This window comes from Ochotona princeps, chromosome 16 (assembly GCF_030435755.1).
Source record: "Ochotona princeps isolate mOchPri1 chromosome 16, mOchPri1.hap1, whole genome shotgun sequence".
NCBI lineage: Eukaryota > Metazoa > Chordata > Mammalia > Lagomorpha > Ochotonidae > Ochotona > Ochotona princeps.
In genome coordinates, this window is record NC_080847.1 from 52,126,808 (window position 1) to 52,144,844 (window position 18,037).

Genomic DNA, 18,037 nt, shown 5'->3' on the forward strand with positions numbered 1-18,037 from the left:
GATTTGCATTGGATATCGGATGCAATCAGCGCCCAAACTGAAGCTTAGAACTCAGTGTTTTTGGCAGGGAATCTGGATCCGCAAGCCAGGGCATCTCCTCCACTGGGTTCCTGCGGGCACCACACTCGCCGCGCACACACAGTGCCAGCCTTGTGCTTGAGGCCGAGAGAGAGAGAGAGAGAGAGAGAGAGAGAGAGAGAGAGATTGATTCTCAGGAGCCTAAATAAATCACCACACGCACACAAAGTGTCTCCGATTCCCAATACGTGGCCCGTGGCCATCTGCGACCACACCCGCCTCTCGGCGCTGACAGGCACCTCTCTGTTTGGTCCCCCTCAAGATGCAGGAGTGCAACCCTGGGCGGGGTCAGGGCTGGAGACACACAAGAGCCAGTGTGGGACCGGCTTGTGAAGAAGGGAAGGGAGAGAAGGCGCCTGGCCCCCGCAGGACGAGCCTGGGCATGCTGGGCACTCCCGGGCCGGGCCCCACCCACGCTGGACGCCTCCTTGGGAAAAGAAGGACATCCCAGTGTCCGTAGCCGCTCTGCTCTCGTCGGGCATTAAGTGACCAAACACATGGACGGGGTGAAGGTGAGAATATAGGGCCCTGTTGCACACGAAGGGGGGCTGCAAGCCTGGACTTTTGGGTTCCCCGTGGGGCAAGCGGCTGGGCAGCAGATGTCCAGAGCTCGCTCTGATTCTGGTCCCGCCTCCCCAGCCCCGAGGCTGCAAGGAGCAATGACCCTGGGTTCTGACCTCACCCCAGGCTGAAGGTGGGTCTGGATCCGCCCCTCCCCGGCTTCCTATAAGGACAGGGGACCTGGGACTGCAGGTTCACACACCATGAGGCCACCCACGAGACCCGGGAGCTTCCTGCTGGCCACTCTGCTGCTCTGCGCCCTCCTGGGTCTAGGTAAGCAACTGACCGGGGAGGCTCAACGCCTTCCTGAGACCTCAGGAGAAAGGCCTGGGTGGCATTTAGCAAGGAGCTCTGCTGGGGGGGGGATCCTGGGAGTGCTTGGAACAGGCTAAAGGAACTGGGAACTGGGGCCCGTGCAGAGAGAAGGAGCAGCCTGGATCCCAAGGCAGGGGAACTGGGGCAGCGGGGTGCACCAACCTATCTCCCAGACAGGGCCCTAAATCCGACAGTTGAATTCTATCTAGGAAATCAAGATTTATTTTTAATGGAAAGGCAGATTTACAGAGGAGAGACCACAGGTTCACTCTCCAAAAAGCCTCAACCGTCACAGCTGGAAAGTTCCTTTCTCGGGTGCTCCCTCCTCCTTTCAGCACAGGAAACCTCATTTTCCTGCTGCCCCGCTGCCCCACTGCCCTGCTGCCCCTCTGCCCCAGCCAGCCAGCCTCCTCTCTCAGCCTGCCCTTCCCTCTCCCTGGTGACTTACAAGTCCGACCCTCATCCTGCTGCGGTTTGAGTTCCTATTGTCTTCCCGCCTCTGCTGCAAGGAAGTCCCACACCCAAGAACCAGCTGGACCTGAAGCATCACCAAACTCCCTGGAATCCCCGGCCACCACGACCCCTCCCTGCCCCAGAGCTTTATGGACAAACCCCCCCTCCCCGCGTCCCAGGTCCCCAGCCTTCTAATTAGTACACAGGCCCTAGGAGAGTCGCTTCCCGCCCCTACAAGCGGCTTTTTGCTGGCATCACCAGGGCTGCCCGCTCAGTCTCTGCACAGTTCCCTTAGGCCACAGCCACACCCCCACCCACGAGAAAAACCAGGGCACGCAGGTGCCTCCTTTCCCTTGCCACCCCAATCCCCAAATCCAAGTGGCGGTCCATGGCTGCAGCCCCGCCCTCTACCCTGCAGGACGCCCTCTAAGCTGTGAGGTGTGTAAGGGATACGGGCCCACATGCACCGGGAAGATGAAGACCTGTGAAGCTGGCAAGGATACCTGCGTGGTCCTGGTGGGCGAGTCCAGCACAAGTAGGCGGGTGTGACGTCGGAGCCTGGGCAGGCAGTGGGTGGCTATGCCACCTCGCCGAGGGGGTGGGGAGCGTCCTGCCTCTCTGGAATCTGGGAAGAAAACCCAGAGTGGGAGGAAGAGAACTGGGGCCATTGTTGTTGTCGCGGATTCTGAACATGACGAGAAACAGGGAGTGGAAGGAGGAAAGACATCTGGGGGGGCACAGAACGGAGGGAGAGAGAAGGAAGAAGCTGGGTGGGCCGGAGCGGGAGGCAGGGGACAGACCCTGATGTTGGGGTGTGGCGCGAAGCAGACAGGGGTCATTGCAGCCAGGAGAGGGAGAACGACCACGCGGTAAGAGGCAGATCCACGCAGAGAAGTAGAGGAGGCTGAGGAGTGAAATGCAGAAGCGAGGAGGGGCACTGGGGCGGACCTGAGGGAGGACAGGGAGAAGACCAGGGTTCCAGGAGGAGGGGCACCACCACAGCCTGGTGAGGAAGGCAGGGCCAGAGGGCACAGCAAGTCCTGAAAGGTGAGAGATGTGGCATCCTGCGGGGAACTGGGCCCCAGGATGGGGGAGCAGCAAGCCGAGGGCACTGGGGAAGCCGCCCCTCAGTGATTCTGAGAATCCTCCCAGGGGGCTGAGCGACCACTGCAAGGAGGAAATGGGGAGAGGCTGTGGTGGCTTCTGGCTGGAGCTGGAGAGAGGCAAGGGGCAGGGTCAGCGACCAGGACCAAGGGGGTCCCAGGGTGGGGGTGGCAGACTGGGAGAGAGCACTTCAAGGGTGTGGATGTCCTGGAAAAGATCACCATGGACAGCAGTGGGGTGGAAGGGGCCGCACCAGGCAAGCACTTGGGGCTGGCAATGGGAACCCCCAAGAGATGACCATGAAGAGTCCCCGAAGGGGGTTACTAATGATACCCCACGCCAGTCGGGGCAAGGGTATGACCCTAGGGGGTTGTGAGGGAGCAAGATGGGGGGTGCAGGATGAGAGTGGGGGCCACCACCCATCCCTCCTTACTCCCCTCCCTCCACCCCCACTACCCCACAGAGGGCCACAAATCCGTGAGCATCTACAAGAACTGCATGAAACTCAGCGACTGCTACTCGGGCTTTGTGTCCACCACCATGAGCCGTGACGACTACATGGTCACCAACACCCGCTGCTGTCAGAGCGACGGCTGCAACCGTGGCACGGTACCCCGTGAGTGCCGGCTCAGCGCTCGCGCCCCCTGACCATGGGCCTGTGGTGTCCCCAGGGGTTGCCGGGAGGGGGCAGGGCAACTCCAATGCCCCTGACTGACCTTACGCTGTGTCCTTGGTGCTCAGTCCCCCAGAACAACCGGACGGAGAATGGCCTGATGTGCCCGTCTTGCATCGCGCCCTTCCAGGAGACGTGCCCGGGGACTCAGGCAGCCCGCTGCGTGGGCCAGGAAACCCACTGCATCTACTTTGCAGGCAACGTGCAGGCTGGTGAGGGGCACAGCTGGCTCTCTGGAGGGAGGGGACATGAGCCCGGGACTGCAGGCCCTGACCTCTCTTCCCCTCGCCCCCAACCCCCGGGTGAAAGGTGAGGAGGTGATGCCCTGACTTTTGATCTGAACTTCTGCAATTCCCCTCCCCCCGCCAGGTATCTTCAACACCAAATTTGCCACACGGGGCTGTGCTACTGAGAGTGCCTGTTACACCAAGGCTGGTGCCGAGGTGCCCTCGGCCTCCTACCTCTACTTCCTGAGGCGAGCTGACTGTCTGCCGGCCCCCTGGCCCCCAGGCAGGGCTGAGTGAAGATCCCAGCTCTCCATCTATCCTGTAAAAGTAAATAGTTACATAGAACAGGCCTGTGTCTGTGCTGTGATGCACTTGGTGGGGGAAAACGGGGTTCAGAAAACAGGAAGGCTCCCTCTGTCTTCCAGGTACTGTGTGTGGTCCATGCTGCTCTGTTCATGATCACAACTATGAAGGTGCTGTGACTATGTCCATTTTACAGGTGGACAGACAGGCCAACAATGACTGGGTCTCATGACTGCAATACGTGAGAGTTAGTAGTTCTATCACTTCATAGGGTTGCCATCAATGTCAAATGAAAGGACATTTGAGAAGCATCCAGTGCAGGGTCTGGCACCCAGGAGCCAGCGTCAGCCCTGGAGGCGACATGGCTAGGCAAACAGCAATCATGCTAGCAGCTGCCACTTATGGAGAGCCACGGGACTGGCAGGTGCTCCATGCACATAGCCATCGGTCAAGACTAACCAGATTGTACTACAGTAACAAGTCTCTTAGCTCGGGGGTTGAAAACAATGGAGATCCAGGAGTCAGCTGGTGCTGCAACAATGCCAGGTGAAGAGCCATGCCCAAACTGATTCCAGGCACTTAGCTGAGGGCCTCACTGGACTGGTTCTGGCTTGGGAAGAGGGTCCCAGTGTTCTCCAAGGGTTTCCACCAGCATTTAGGACCAGCAGCTTTCTGGTAAAGGTTCTCCTATCAGACCCTAGGAGCCCAAAGTGTCTCCAAGGCCATGGCTAAGATTGAGCCTGCCAACTTTTCACTGAGTCAACCAATCCTGCATCCAGACCCAACACGAATAGGACTGGGAGGGTATTTTCTCCTCCAGTGTAGGGCAGAGGAGTGAAGGCACGTCACAAAGCACAGTGGGTTTTTCCCTCACTCTGTGCTTCTGCCCACCTCTGTCAAGTGCAGCCACCCCCTTGAACACAGTCAGCTCCTTGGCTCCCAGAAAGCAGCTGGGAGAGGGACGCAGAAATGACCCAACGTTTACAGCTCATGAGTCTACTCCCACAGCCCCACCCAACCACGTGGCAGCCGAAAGGCAGTCCCGCCTCGTGTGGGAAGTCAGAGAACCAGGCAGGTTTCACAAACACCAGGTAGCCTCTGGGTAAAGACCGTCTCTTATTTCACCTTGTTGATAGCTGTGTGTGATGGCACAGTCACTCTCATTGTTGCCAGGAGACGAATCTGGGATTGAGAGAACGGATATCATGAGGGAGGTAATAAAGCCAGTCACTGGGTTGTGGCCACAGCAGGGAAACAGAATGAATGAGTCGGTATGGGTTACTGTTTGGCTCCGTAACAAAACATCACAAAATGGTGTGACCTGGAACAATTCTCTTTACTTAGCTCATGAGTCAATGAGTCAACAACTTGGTCACGGGACCAGCTGGGCGTGTGTTTCTAAATTAATTTGGAAGAATTAGAGAGGGAAGAGACCTCGCATCTGCTGGTTCACTCCCCAAATGACCACAACAGCAGGGCTGGGTCAAGCCAAAGCCAGGAGCCTCTCTGGATGCCTCAGTGGGTGCAAGCGTGCAAGCACTTCAACCAGGTGGTTTAATCCGCTGCACCCCGGGAGCAGCCCCCAGGTGGGTGCTCCTCTGCTGACGTCACTGGGTTCAGCTGTCGATCAGCTGGACAGCTCCATCCCAGAGGGCTGGCTGTGGACCAGGGGTGGGAAGTCCCAGGTAGCTGGGCCATGCAGCCTAGGCTTCCTGATGTGCAGGGTCCCCAGAGCAACAAGACTGGTGGTCCTCAGGCTGGACCAGCAGCATGGTGAGCTTAGTGACCGCCTAGGTCATTGGCATGCCATAGGAGCACTGGTTCAAGTCTCAGCTGCTCAGCTTCCTGCTGGTGCTCCTATTCCCCATGATCCTCCCACAGGATCCAGGATTCCAGCCTGAGATCCCAAGCATCTTCCTTCCTCCCCTACAAACCCCAAAAGAACAGACACCTGGGCAGGCCTTGGTGCAATACTTAAGACACCACAGGACAGCCACACCCAAGTGTTGGGTTCAAGTCCTGGCTCTACCACTTCTGAGTCCAGCTTCCAGCTGCTACATGCTCCAGATGTTGGGTCCCTGCCACTCACCTAAGACCAGATGAAGTTCCATTCCTGGCTTCTGTTGTAGGCATTTGGGGAAGGGACCAATGATGGGAAGATCTCTTCAAAATAAAGAACAGACACAAAGCACAACTTCTACCCATATTTACTCATCAACACACATCTCTAGGAATCTGCCTTCGAGGGCAGCCAAGACATCCACAGGGACTCTCCAGCTGCTGCCTGAGACGACACCTCACTGTGTGTCCACAGACCCAAGGCTCAAAGCTGTGAGATCTTAGGGTGCCGAGCCATAGCCATGCCAATCCACATGCATCAGGGAACACCGACAATGCACACAGGCCCAGCTGTCCTGCCCTTTCAGGCCTGGGCTCTGACGAGGGCAGAGAAGCAATGTTGGACCAGCTCCAAGATGGTATCAGAGGGGCAGAGAGGTGCCCAGGGCTCAGGGCCTGGCGAGTCAGCATGTGCAGAAAGGGCTGCAGGCTGCTGTGTGTGCACACAGGAACCTACACACATCGGCTTCTCACAACAGCTTTGTGAGTAGATGCCACGCGCATTCTCCCAAGGTTATCCCAAAGTCAAGATCCTGGAGCAGCCTCTGCAGCCATGACCCCCTGTGTAATGGAGATGCTCTGTCCAATCACTCCCAACCCCATGTGACCACCCAAATGTGACTAGGCAGCTAAATTTTACATTTTATTTCAAAGATTCATACCCACAGCTGCTGTTGAAAGACTGCCAAGTAGCATCCGGTGCATAAAACGGGTTCTCGCACTGTGGCTGACAGAATCTGCGGAGGCCACGGGCAGGGGTGGAGGCCTACAGTCTGTGTGTGTGTGTGGGGGGGTAGCACCTGTGCTTCATTCTCAACTGGCTCCTGTGGTGAGGCCTTCCATGCCTGGGGTCCTGCCATCCATACAGGGACCTGGGTGGGATTCCAGGCTCTAAGTCGCAGACCTGGCTACTGCAGGTAGTTGGACAATGAACTAGCAGATGGGAGCGCATGCACTAACAAATAACTAAATAAATAAATAGGGGCAAGGTATTTCTGCTTATTATCTGCTGGAGATGTGGTCAGTGCTAATGCCCACACTCCAGGAACGCAGCAGAAAAAGGAACCGAGTAGCGCTTGAGACCGACTGCACACCGAGATGACAGTGACGGGCACGCTGGGTCACGATGGATTCCGATGAGCCCCGAGCCTTCGTTCACTCCAGCAATGTGGCCACTAGGCAGTCTGACATCACACGTGTGGCTCTTGGTGTCTCACCGCTGGACAGTGGCACGCTGCACCTTTCTCCATCGTCTCCATTGAGGCAGGGGAGCACTGCAAGCTGGACGGAGAAGGCACAGATGCAGACATGCGTTGGGGGGGGTCACTGATATGGCCCAGCAGCATTCCCAGGGGGCCAAGGGCACTGAAGACGAGGACACCATTTGCATGGCTGGAAGCTTCTGCGTCTGTCAGTTTCTGATGGGATGGGGGCGCAGGCTGGACGTGAGGTGTTGTCCCTCACCCTTGTCTACAGCCATGCACGGAATGGAGTCCGCGGGGGTACTTGTGGTTGTGGTCCAGCCTTTCCGGCTCGCCGATGGGAGGATAAGGCAGTGATCTCGGTGAGGTAACGTGGCAGCTCTGTGCTCCCCCACCTCAGATGGGACTTCTCTCCCGTTAGACTCGCTCCTTTTTCCTTCCTGTGGCAAGGGGCCAACTATCCCAATTCCGGTCCTCGCCCTCTCACTCATTAACGACTGATGTATTTGCTGTGTGGCGGTTGAGTTCTGGGGGCCGGCGGGGTGCCAGAGGACAAGACAGGCAAAGCATCAGCACCCACTATGAAGGCCAACACCCAAGATCACTGTCAACGGAACTGGATCGGCTGGCAGAGACCAACAATGGTGGTGTGGGGGTTAGGAGGGCAGGTGAGCAACAGGCAAGGGCAGGGCTGGTATCTGAGCAGTCTGGGAGACAGGACAGCTGTGCCAAGGGCCTAGGGTCTATTCAGACATAGGCAGGGAGGCCTGGCAGGCTGGGTGGGGAGCAGACGGCAGGACCAAAGCACACAGGAGCCTCGCCGTGTGCGCTGGGGTCTCCAGCCAGCTATGCCTGTACTTGGTTCTCTGTGACGGCCCCTCAGGTCCCCCTCTTGTGGTCATAATGCTGAAGCATTTGGGAGCCTGTGGCTTCTCCAAGACACACAGCTCTGGCCACCTAGAACCTTCCAGGCATTGTGGTGTCTGTCCCCATACATCCCTGGGGTTTGGGCACCCCTGCTCACTGCAGCACCCTCTAGGCACAGGGTGTCTTGGGGAGCCCCTGGACAGCCCCACACGTGTTGGAGAGAAGCAGCGGCCTGTCCAGAAAGGCAGGTGCACAAAGCACCAAGGTCAGCACACGTTCAGGTTTAACAATCGAAGAAACCAAGACAAAAACAAACAAACCCCCCAAGTGGGAGAGACAGGAGGCATTCTCGCTCAGCACCTACACCGAAGGGCACACAGCAGGAATCCTCCTGTAGCAAGCCCACCTGGAGGGGATCGCCATCACGTGGGTTCCAGCCCTCCCACCTCCAGACAGCCTTGTTCCTGATCTCCCACGACCCTTGGCGCCCACCACGTGCAGATGGCTGCCCACTCCCACTTCTGTGAGACCAACCATGCCCACCCCAGACCCAGTGACAAGTGTCACACACACCTCCCCCCACCCAAGGTCCCAGGTTTCTGGGCTCCTGCAGACCCCAGACCCCTGAGGACTGAAAGGACCCCGGACCCTCAGGTTTCTCTTCCCCGCGGTAACCAGCCCAGGGCCTCAAGAACCTACAGATCCAGTAACCCTTGTTTCTTCTTCCCTGGAGACCAAGACCCGCCCCCTTGTGGGAGTCCAGGGTCCTACTCCCTGTAGGAGGCAAGACTCCCTACCAACCCCACCTCTGACCCAGGAATCCAGGCGACCCAATCCCCTACAAGCACCCAGAATACCCAAGGACACCCCGACTCCGTTACCCTCAGCACTCCCGCAGCCCCTCCCCCAACAGGACTTCGATCCTCATGCCCTCAGGAGCTGGCAACCAGAACGCGAGGCACACCTCAACCCTCACAGGGTGGGCTCAGGAGGTGCCAACACAGCCTCGGCGTCTGCCTGCATCTCGTCCAGCGCCTGCAGCAGGACACCGTGTGCCGCGCGGTAGCCCAGGCCGCCAGTGGCCGCTGCACCCCCCGCGGGCCATAGGAAAGAAAGTGCGCCTAGTGCCGCGGACCCCGCAGTGCCCTCGCCAGCCCAGGCTCCCAGCCTGGCTTCCACCTCGGCCCGTGTTACCGGGCCCGGGAAGTGAGTACGCGCTGCCAGCTCTCCAGGGGTCAGACCCAGGGCACGCTCACGACGCGCCAATGACGCAGGTTCGAGCCCCAGCGCCCGCCTCCACTCTGCCAGCTGACCCCGCAGGAGCGCCACATCGCAGGCCCAGCCTAGTCCTGGTACTGGAGCTGCTGCCGCTGCAAGGCTAGCCAGCAGGGCAGGCCGCCAGGCCCCTGCCCGCAGCGCAGCCACCTTCCTCCGGGCTGCGGCAGGAGATGCAGGAGGCAGCGCCAGCAGCAGCGCCCCAGCCTGGGGCGGGGGGAGCGCACAGCGCAGCCACTCACACAGCCCCGGGAGTCCAGTGGGCCGCAGGGGGAACACGGGCGGCCGCGTCTCTTCCAGCACCTCCCACGTCTCGTCCTCCGGACTCAACACGGATGAGCACTGGGCATCTGCGCTGCCTGCCGTCTTCTCACCATTGCCCTCCTGTGAACACTCGCTGCCAGCCTTCTCCTGGCCTTCCCCGCCTGCACCCTGCTTCTCCCTCCCCTCAGCGGGTGCAGGCTCCAACCCGCCCACACCTGCCTTCCCTAGGCTCTGCCTGCCAGCCTTCTCCACCTTTCCAGCTTCACCCAGAGCCTCCGGATCCTCGCCCTCGCCATCGGTTCGCACGCAGACCAGCGCTGCATCCGGGGGCACCAAGGCTCGCACCTGCACCAAATCCTTCTCCATCGGTGCCCCAGAGGTGACTAGGATGAGGGCATCGTAGTGGGTCGCGTGAGGGGTGCTGGCAGCTGAGGCGGCAGTAGGACCCAACGGCACAATCCAGAACACGACATTGGGGCGTTCGGGGGCTGGAAAAGGGGTGGGTGCAGAGGCAGGCACTGCACATGCGTCGTCAGGGTCCAAGCCAAGCAGCACGCCCAGCACACGGCTCGTGTCCGCAGTACCAGCCACTGCTACGTCCAGCCGCGCGCTGCCTAGGCGCTCCAGGCCAGCGCGTACCCACGACAGAGCTGCCTCCAGGCCTCCCGTCTCGAAAGCCTCGCGCACAGCCTCCAGCTCGGCTGCACCCAGTACCTCGAAGCCATCCTGGGCCGCTGGTAGGAGCCTGCAGGGGCAGGGAGAGAAGGCAGAAAGGCTTGAAGGAGGGACTCCAGGTGAAGGGACCAAAGAGCGGTGCTGAGAGAATAAGGCAGGGCATGGCAAACAGAGAGAAGAAATAAACAGACAGGACTAGCCAACAAAGGCCGGTGGGCCTTGAAGCAGTTCTGGGCAGGATGGTGGGCAGCCCCAATGTCAGGGTTCAAACAGAAGCCTGAGATGGGAAGCCTTCTGCAATACTCGCAAGTGGAACCCCCACTGTTGTGGACATTGAGCGTTTCACAGGGGGCAGTCCAAGGGGCCAGGGTGCCCTTCCTGCAGCCGGGAGAGCGGGGATTGCTCAGGTACCTGTTCTGGCCAAGGAGGCGTGGTTAAGGGGACGGCAGGTGAAGCTAAGGGCTCTGCCTGCCCACTCCCTCCACCGTTCCCCAGACTATTTCTACTTCCAGGCATCCTATATTGCCACACCAGTGCTCTGCTTTTAATCCAGTTCCCTGCTCACGGGCCAGGGAAGGCAGCAAAGGATGGCCAAAGCTGTCTACCACCCCCACGGGAGGCCTGGATGGAGCTTTTGGGTACAGCCTGCCCAGCTTTGGTTGCTGTTGCCATCTGGGGAGTGAACCGGCAGATGTAGGCATTCTCTTCCTCTCTCTCTCTCTCTCTCTGGCTTTCTCTTTGGGACTCTGTCTTTCAAACACCCACATGCATTTTAAAAATCCTAAAGCTCAGTTGCCGTTGTAGCTTTTGAGTGACTAAGGGTGCCTGAGAACCAAGCTGCTACAAGGTGAGACGCCAGGGCCTGCAGGGATCACAAACCTGCTGGACGGAGCAGGTCTGCGGGTAGCATGTGGGTCCCACCTGCCCAGAGGTCCCCCCAAGGACCCTGACAACAGGTCAGTACCTCCAGGTGGGTGAAGTGGAGCTAAATGCCAGCAAAAGGTCCCACACACAGAGTGGATAAGCCTTGTCCCTGAGTGGCTACGGGGCATTTTAGTGGGGTGTGGGTCTAGCCTAAGGCCCCCCAACCCAGCCCAGCTGGAAATCCGGGGCTCACCTCTGCAGTGCCTCTGCCCGACTCCTCAGCGCCGACCGCAGACGCTCCAGCTCCCCGAGGCCATCGCTGCTGGCCCGGTCCGCAGGCAGCATGAACAGGGGCGCAGCTCCCAGCCCGGCGGCCGCCAGCAGGGCGGTGGTCTGCTCGCGGGCCTGCGCGTCCTTCGGCGACTCGTCGCCAGGGAGGATCCGCACGGCCAGCAGCGGGGCTCCTCGAGCCAGGGCGGCCCGTGCTGCCTCGCCCAGCTCCGGGGCCAAGGGCTCCGCAGCCCCCTCCGGTCCGGGCAGCACCAGAACCAGCACGTCGGCCTCAGCCGCCCAGGGCCCGGGCGCTGCGGGTGGGCAGCTCAGCTCGCCCAGGAAGAGTCCCGGGCCCGCAGCTCGCAGGCGGGGCACCCCGGAGTCGGGCCGTCCTTCGGGGATCGCCTCGGGCAGCTCCACCGGGTCTGCATCCTCGGCGCACAGCGCTTGGATCAGCGCCGACTTCCCGGAGCCCGGGGGTCCCAGGCACAAGGCGGTCACGTCTCCCCGGGGCGGAGGCATGGCTGCAAAGCAAGGGCGCGGGGTTGCCGGGGTCACGGGGCGGCCGCGTCTCCCAGCCCCAGGGGCGCGGGCTTCTCCCCTCGCGGCCGTCGGAAAGGCTCCCCCTCCGCCCTCGCCTCCCAAGCACTCACCGGGAAGCAGCACGCTCGCTCGTGCAAAAGCCTCGCCCCGGACTCGCGGGGGGAACCGAGCTCGGGACGCCGGGACGCGTTCTAGAGCTTCTGCCCTGACGTCACTCACCCCCGCCCCCGGACAGGCTCGGACGCCTCGCCGCGCCTGCGCACTATGGCCGCGCGGAGCACGCCCCTCAGCTCCGGCCGCCTCTCGCCTGGGAACAATGAGCCGGCCCTCGGCGCCTGCGCACTCCGCGCGACCCGCTGGGGACTTGTACGGCACGGCGGCTGCAACGTCATCACCACGCATCACAGAGCAGGGAAGGACCCCTCTCCTCTCGCTCCCGCCCCGAGGTGCGCGTTCGCGAATGTACTACTTGATGCGGGATGGCGATGACGGGCTCGGTTTTGAAAGTGCCTCAGGCTTTGAAGCCCCAGGAATCTTGAAATTCAATGGGCCCTACTTCACTCCCCTGCGGGTGGTGGCGCTGAGGCGCGCCTGTGACAGGCGCCGCGCGAGGCAGCCTTTGCTGTACGGAGGAGGGTCGAGGTACCCTCGCTCCCGGGAGCAGGCAGCGCCCCACTGGCAGTGCTGGCGGGTAACCGGGCACTGGGGCTGACCGCGCGAGCGGAACACGGGGATGGCAAAGCACAATGTCCGGGAAGAGGCAGGGTGGATGACCCGACAGGTTCAAGAGCGCGATGACGCTCCGAGGGCAGCGGTCACAGGTCACACCGTGAGCAGGCTCTAGGGGGTCTCGAACCCGGGGAGGTGCCGATCGTTTGGACGGTCCTCTTAGTGGCAGCTGCTTCGGAAAGACCGAGGTGGTCCCGTGCCGGTCACAGGTGGGCGTCGCGGGCCGAGGTCACTAGGTTTTTAGGGGCCTGGTGCCGGCCGAGCGGCACCCCCTCACTCGCGCTGCCCTCTTGAGCAGAGGGGTCTCGGGCATCATGGAGGAGTCCGCGGAGCAGCAGGAATCGGCCGGCAGCCCCCGAGGCGGCGTCTGTGAGTACAGCGGGGTCGCCTCCCGCACCCCGGGTTCCTCGCTTCCTTTTGGGAAGGGACTGTGCCGGCCCCTCAGCTCACACCCACCCCCATCGCCCCGCGAGCTCCTTCAGTCCTGATGAGACCCCGTTTTCAGGTGACAGAGCAGGGCAGCTCCCGACCCACGGCCGGCAAGGTGGACAGTCCTGCTGCTCTGAGCACTTCTTAGGGGCTAGCCCCTCCTCCAGGCTGTTATCACCCCGTTCCCCTCGTGTCTGCCAAGGGTCCACCCCAAGTTGGCGTGGCTCCGAGGGCAGTGTCCTCCCTGCCCTGCTGCTCTGTGGGATGGCCGCTCCCAGGGTCCCCGTCCTGGCCCCACACTCCACGGTCTGTCTACTTTGAGCTGACCCTCTGAAGTCCACTGACAGCCCGCCCCCCCGTAGGCCACAACAGCTTGGAGCCCGGTTTGGGCAGCCCGGTTCTGGGGCTGGGGAGAGGTCCTCGGGGCCTTCCCCAACCTCTGTCCACATCCTTCAGCCCACCCGGGGGCCCCGCAGTGCAGCCGCTGCCTCATCAACTTCGCGGATTCCAAGTTCCAGGAGCGGCACATGAAGCGGGAGCACCCGGCCGACTTCGTGGCCCAGAAGCTGCGGGGGGCGCTCTTCGTCTGCTTCACCTGCGACCGCTCCTTCCTGTCCTCCAAGGCCCTGATGGCCCACCAGCGCGGCCACACCCCGGCCGGCCCAGCCGGCCTCGCGGCTCAGCCCCCTTTCCCGTGTCCTGACTGCGGCAAGGCCTTCGGGCAGGCGGCTTCTCTGCGGCGCCACCGGCAGGTGCACGAGGCCCCCGCGCCCGGCGGCACCTTCACCTGCACCGAGTGCGGCCAGGGCTTTGCGCAGGAGGCCGGGCTGCACCGGCACTACATCAGGCACGCTCGGGGGGAACTCTGAGGGGCTGCAGGCCCAGCAGGAGGATTGCTGCCCCTCCCCAAGGCGGGAGGGAGAGGGGACAAGAGCTCCTGATGGACAGGGCCCAGAAGATTCTCTTCCAGAGCCCTGGAGGACACGGGAAAAGTGTGCAACCAGACTGTCCATCGAGTGAGCTTTTCTGGGAGTGAAATAGAGTTTATTTTTATCTCCCTCATTCCCAATTAAACAGCTAGCTGCAGATTACGCAATCACCTTTCATTCTTCCCAGATGGATGCTGCCGGCTGCCGGGAGCCAAGTGCCTGGATCAGGGCCTGGATGGGCACAGGAGTGAGGCACCGCCGGTGCTGTGACCCCACCGGGCATGGCGCACGCGGTCCTGGGGAGGGGGCAGCGAAAGCGCTGGAACCACATGCACTGGTCGGGGAAGCAGGGGGTGGTGTTGGCAGCCGGGTCCTGGTCTCTGCCCACCTACCCCTCACCAGTCTTTCCATCCAAAGGAGGTGGGGGCATTGGGGTTGAAATGGTGCAGAGCTGGCCGAGCGCTGGAGGACGACTGGCTCGGAGTCCAGCAGAGATGCCATCTGTCCTGTGCGCTCCTTGGCTGGCCTCGGGAGACTCCCCGCTACGATCCTATTTGCAGCTCTCCTGAAAGGCCCAGGCCAGGCCTGACCGTGTGGGCAGGGGTGAGACAGGGCCAAGGCCACCAGCCGAAGTGGCCCATGGCGCATGATCCTCTACCTCTGGGGGCGCCCACTGAGCCAGGCTCCCATATGTTGCCTGTGGAGCTCTGGGTTCTGGGTGATGTGACATTTTTTTTTTTTTTTTAAAGCCTGCCTCATCCTGGCAGAGACTTGGTTAAAGACTACATTTCCCAGAGTCCCTTGGAGCAACATGTGGCCATGGGACCCAGTTCAAGCAAAAGTCCTGGGGACAATCTCCCTAGTTTGGGGAAGGGGTTTGGCTTTCCTAATCAGAACTATGGACATGGTATCCAACCATCCTGGACCCTGAGGACAAGACCAGCATGTGAGATGGCAGAGCAACAAGGCAGTGCGGGTGTGGGGCACAGGTCCACTTGTGGGGCAGAAGCAGTGTGGGCTGTGTAAGAGGAGACATGCAGACGTTAAGCCGCTGCTCGGTACTCTGCTGTTCTGTCACCTACAGCCTGAGACAGGTCTGCAGACTAGTCACATCTAGCCAGATTGTGCAAATAAAGTTTTATTGGAACAGTCTCATGGTTTTGTATTGTTTATGGCGGCTTCTGCCTGGAACAGATCTGAGAGCTTCCAGGAGACTTCCTGGCTTCTGCTGAAACATGAGGAATAGTCATCTAGTCCCTCCCTGCAGCGCAAGTCCGCTGGGCCCAGGTCTAACTCACAGGCACACGTGACCTCTGGTCTGGGCAATGCCATGCCTGGCAGGAAGAGGGGTGTGTGTGTGTATTGGGGAGCACTTGGGGCATGGCCGGCCTAGATCCTTGCTGGGAATGGGATGGGATCAGCTGGCCATTGGATTTTTCCAAGATGTCAACTTTACCACAGCTGAGGCCAGTGCTGTGGCCATAGCTAAGCCACCTGTGGATGCTGGTTCGAGTCCTGACTGCTCCACTTCCATTCCAGCTCCTGCTAATACGCCTGGGAAAGCAGTGGAGAATGGCCCAAGTGCTTGGGCCTCTGCACCCATGTGGGAGACCCAGCTGGAGTTCCAAGTTCCTGGCTCCAGTCTTGTCCAACACCAGCCGAAACATTTGGGGAGGGACCTGGAGGATGGAAGACCTCTCCCTCCCCTCCTCTCTCTTTATCTCTGCCTTTCAAATAAATAAATCCTGGGGGGAAAAAAAGCCACCAGAAGACTCCAAAGATAAACTGGGTCACATGCTTCCTGTGGCCCCACCTGCCCCATGTAGTGCCTCCACGCTCCCCAGCCAAGGCGATGGCAGGCTGTGCTCTGGGTCCACTGGCTGTCCCCTGGAGAGCCTCGGTGTGTTCCACAGCAGCCTCCAGCCCCAGTTGCAGCTCTGTCTCCTGGCTGCCCTCCTCTCTCCCTCCATATACCCAGGCGGGGGGTGGGGGTGTCCTCTACTTCCCTGGGGTGGGCTCAGCCTCAGTGCCTCTGCACCTGCTATTCTCCCAGGAGTGACCCCTCTCCACCCCCCGCCCACTTCCCCAGGTCTCAGCACCTGCCCCCTCCTCAGGTCTTCCTCAAGCTGCCTGGCCAAGCCTTTGCCCTAGTTTTTCTTGCCAGCGCACTCAGCGCTTTTCATTTTCACCCGTGACAGGGACAGCCAGGATGCAGGGAGGATCTTCACACACTCACTTCACTTGGTTTCCCACCCAATGCCATGCGGTAACCCAGGCCCCTCTGCAGATGCCAAGCTTGCCTGCCTTCCACAGGCAGGAGGGCAGCAGCCCACGTCCCCTGGCCCTGGCTGAGGGTCAGGGAATTCTCTGGGATGGGAACTCCTTGTCTGATGGCAGGATGGGGGTCTCCAGGGCAGGAGTGTTGTTTCCTCACTGAGTAATGTGCTACGGTCTGAAGGGCTGGCAACCCCAGGATCCCCACGTTGGGAAGCTGAGACTCCACGTGACCAAGGCTGGAGGCTCAGCACCCCAAGATCTGGAGGAAAGGGGGCCTTTCACTTTCTCCCACCTCCCACTCTCTGCCCTCTCCATGGGGTGAGCAGCAGCTGGGAGGCCAACGGCAGCCGTCAGCTGACCCGGAACCTGCCAGCACCTTGATCCCAGCCTCCCCCGCCTCCCTGACCATGAGCAATGAGCGTCCATTCCTCATGACTGTCAGGTTCTGCTCCTGTGACTGAAAGCCACGAGGCATGGCCATGGTGACAGCGGATGCCTACGGGTGCCCAGATCACTGATGGTGGACAAATGCCCAGAGCAGCCACCGGTCCCTACTGCGGTGGTGACCAACCAACTTGATGGCCCATACACAGCGCCGAGCCCAGGCCTAGCCTGCTGTGAGCATGGCTGCCTCATTGAGTGGTCATGATGGTCATTCAAATTCTATTCCTGAAGGTTTCTGGGTGTGGGCCTGGATGAGCCAACATGCGTGATGCACCATGGGCCCGGCCCGGCATGTGGTCAATGCTTAAGGAAGCAAATGCTAAGGCAGCCTTGGTACCCAGCCTTTGTGAGCTGGCACTGCCCGTCTCGAGGGTGGAAGCCCAAGCTGCCACAGGTCCTCTTTCTTCTCAACCCTCTTTCCCCATGCTCTGGCCACCCTGACACACCAGCCGGGATCCCCGTCCCCCGACTGGAACATTCTTCCCCAGAAGCGCATATACTTCCCCGCCTCCCTCCTTCCGAGAACTGTGCTATTTCAGATGGCAGCTGCCTGCAGGCACAGTTCTGTCCTCCGGTCCCGCATGGCACCTGTCACCCGTGTCACCCACTGGGCTCGTGCTGCTGGCCCCTTGTCTGCTGCCTGTCTGCCAGCGGCACCCTGTTCACCCCTGTGTGGGTTTTGGGAGATTTTGCTTTGCTCCCTGGGGTTTTTGCTAGGCTGTGGCAGTGGGTGGCAGGTACACAGGAACATATGCCAGGCAAATTCCTGGATCCTCTCTGAGTTATTCTAAGAACCAGAGGTCTCATGCAAATAAAGTGTGGCAGATCTGCAGCCGTGCTCCAGGCTGAGGCTCTGCTCCGCACGCTCTTAGACACACACCTGAGTACACACATACACCCTCCCTCCCAGCTCTTGGACCAGGAAGGGCCTGGGCAGTACAGCACAATTAAAGTGGGACTTCTTGGGTGGCTTGGTCAAGCACACTGCCTTTCCCAGACTCCTTTGCAGTCAGCTGTGGCCATGGGACTCACATCCAGCTAAGTCACACGCAGGAGCAGCACACATTCCCCAGCAGGCCACGCTGGGGAGAGAACACAGCCATCTCTCCAGGCTCCTGCCCTCAACCAGCAGGATGCAGGTGGCAGGCACTGAGCCTGATGACAGACTAAAGGGAGGCCCACTCCCCCGAGTCATCTGCTCAGTGAAAACCAAACTTTTGTCGGAGCCTTACTATGGCTACGTCTGGCAGCCCCCCAAGCCTAGTGTATATTTGTTTCCTTGGTGAGGTGAGGAAAGAGGAGCTGTGTGCAGGTGTAACACACATACACATCACACGTACACACAATTGGCTTTTATTCTGGCCTTCACACGTCTACAGCTAAGACGACACACATGAGCTATGCCCAGGGCCTGACCACATGACCTGCCCCTCT

General features: G+C 60.4%; 3 protein-coding genes across 6 annotated transcripts; 2 read left to right on the forward strand and 1 right to left on the reverse strand.

Moving 5' to 3' along the window:
• Nucleotides 1-186: 186 nt before the first annotated feature.
• PINLYP (phospholipase A2 inhibitor and LY6/PLAUR domain containing) lies at nt 187-3,749 on the forward strand. 3 transcript variants are annotated; one of them, XM_058675145.1, is made up of 6 exons: nt 187-590; nt 718-912; nt 1,826-1,942; nt 2,975-3,127; nt 3,253-3,396; nt 3,554-3,749. In XM_058675145.1, exons 2-6 carry the CDS (start codon nt 843-845, stop codon nt 3,706-3,708), a joined length of 639 nt encoding a protein of 212 aa, XP_058531128.1. In that variant the 5' UTR covers nt 187-590; nt 718-842; the 3' UTR covers nt 3,709-3,749. The 3 variants fall into 3 exon arrangements, with proteins under 3 accessions (XP_058531128.1, XP_058531129.1, XP_058531130.1); XM_058675146.1 differs by having other exon boundaries at nt 766-912; XM_058675147.1 differs by having other exon boundaries at nt 832-912.
• A 4,741-nt stretch (nt 3,750-8,490) lies between these two features.
• IRGQ (immunity related GTPase Q) lies at nt 8,491-12,265 on the reverse strand. Its single transcript, XM_004598052.2, has 3 exons — nt 11,906-12,265; nt 11,233-11,776; nt 8,491-10,185 (listed from the first exon to the last, which is right to left on the reverse strand). Exons 1-3 carry the CDS (start codon nt 12,195-12,197, stop codon nt 8,874-8,876), a joined length of 2,148 nt encoding a protein of 715 aa, XP_004598109.2. The 5' UTR covers nt 12,198-12,265; the 3' UTR covers nt 8,491-8,873.
• Nucleotides 12,266-12,510: 245 nt separating this feature from the next.
• ZNF576 (zinc finger protein 576) lies at nt 12,511-14,041 on the forward strand. 2 transcript variants are annotated; one of them, XM_058675149.1, is made up of 3 exons: nt 12,511-12,733; nt 12,823-12,893; nt 13,410-14,041. In XM_058675149.1, the coding sequence occupies exons 2-3, from the start codon at nt 12,839-12,841 to the stop codon at nt 13,820-13,822; spliced, it is 468 nt and encodes a 155-aa protein (XP_058531132.1). In that variant the 5' UTR covers nt 12,511-12,733; nt 12,823-12,838; the 3' UTR covers nt 13,823-14,041. The 2 variants fall into 2 exon arrangements, with proteins under 2 accessions (XP_058531132.1, XP_058531131.1); XM_058675148.1 differs by having other exon boundaries at nt 12,512-12,893.
• Nucleotides 14,042-18,037: the final 3,996 nt, after the last annotated feature.

What these genes read in the sequence shown, in the direction of transcription:
- PINLYP (XM_058675145.1), top strand. Translation starts at nt 843, where the DNA reads ATGAGGCCACCCACGAGACCCGGGAGCTTCCTGCTGGCCACTCTGCTG. An exon ending in CTGCGCCCTCCTGGGTCTAG is followed by an intron (nt 913 to 1,825) that starts GTAAGCAACTGA and finishes TCTACCCTGCAG; the next exon opens with GACGCCCTCTAAGCTGTGAG. An exon ending in CAACCGTGGCACGGTACCCC is followed by an intron (nt 3,128 to 3,252) that starts GTGAGTGCCGGC and finishes CTTGGTGCTCAG; the next exon opens with TCCCCCAGAACAACCGGACG.
- ZNF576 (XM_058675149.1), top strand. Translation starts at nt 12,839, where the DNA reads ATGGAGGAGTCCGCGGAGCAGCAGGAATCGGCCGGCAGCCCCCGAGGC. An exon ending in CAGCCCCCGAGGCGGCGTCT is followed by an intron (nt 12,894 to 13,409) that starts GTGAGTACAGCG and finishes CACATCCTTCAG; the next exon opens with CCCACCCGGGGGCCCCGCAG.
- IRGQ (XM_004598052.2), bottom strand. Translation starts at nt 12,197, where the DNA reads ATGCGTGGTGATGACGTTGCAGCCGCCGTGCCGTACAAGTCCCCAGCG. An exon ending in AGCGAGCGTGCTGCTTCCCG is followed by an intron (nt 11,777 to 11,905) that starts GTGAGTGCTTGG and finishes CTTGCTTTGCAG; the next exon opens with CCATGCCTCCGCCCCGGGGA. An exon ending in CGGGCAGAGGCACTGCAGAG is followed by an intron (nt 10,186 to 11,232) that starts GTGAGCCCCGGA and finishes CTGCCCCTGCAG; the next exon opens with GCTCCTACCAGCGGCCCAGG.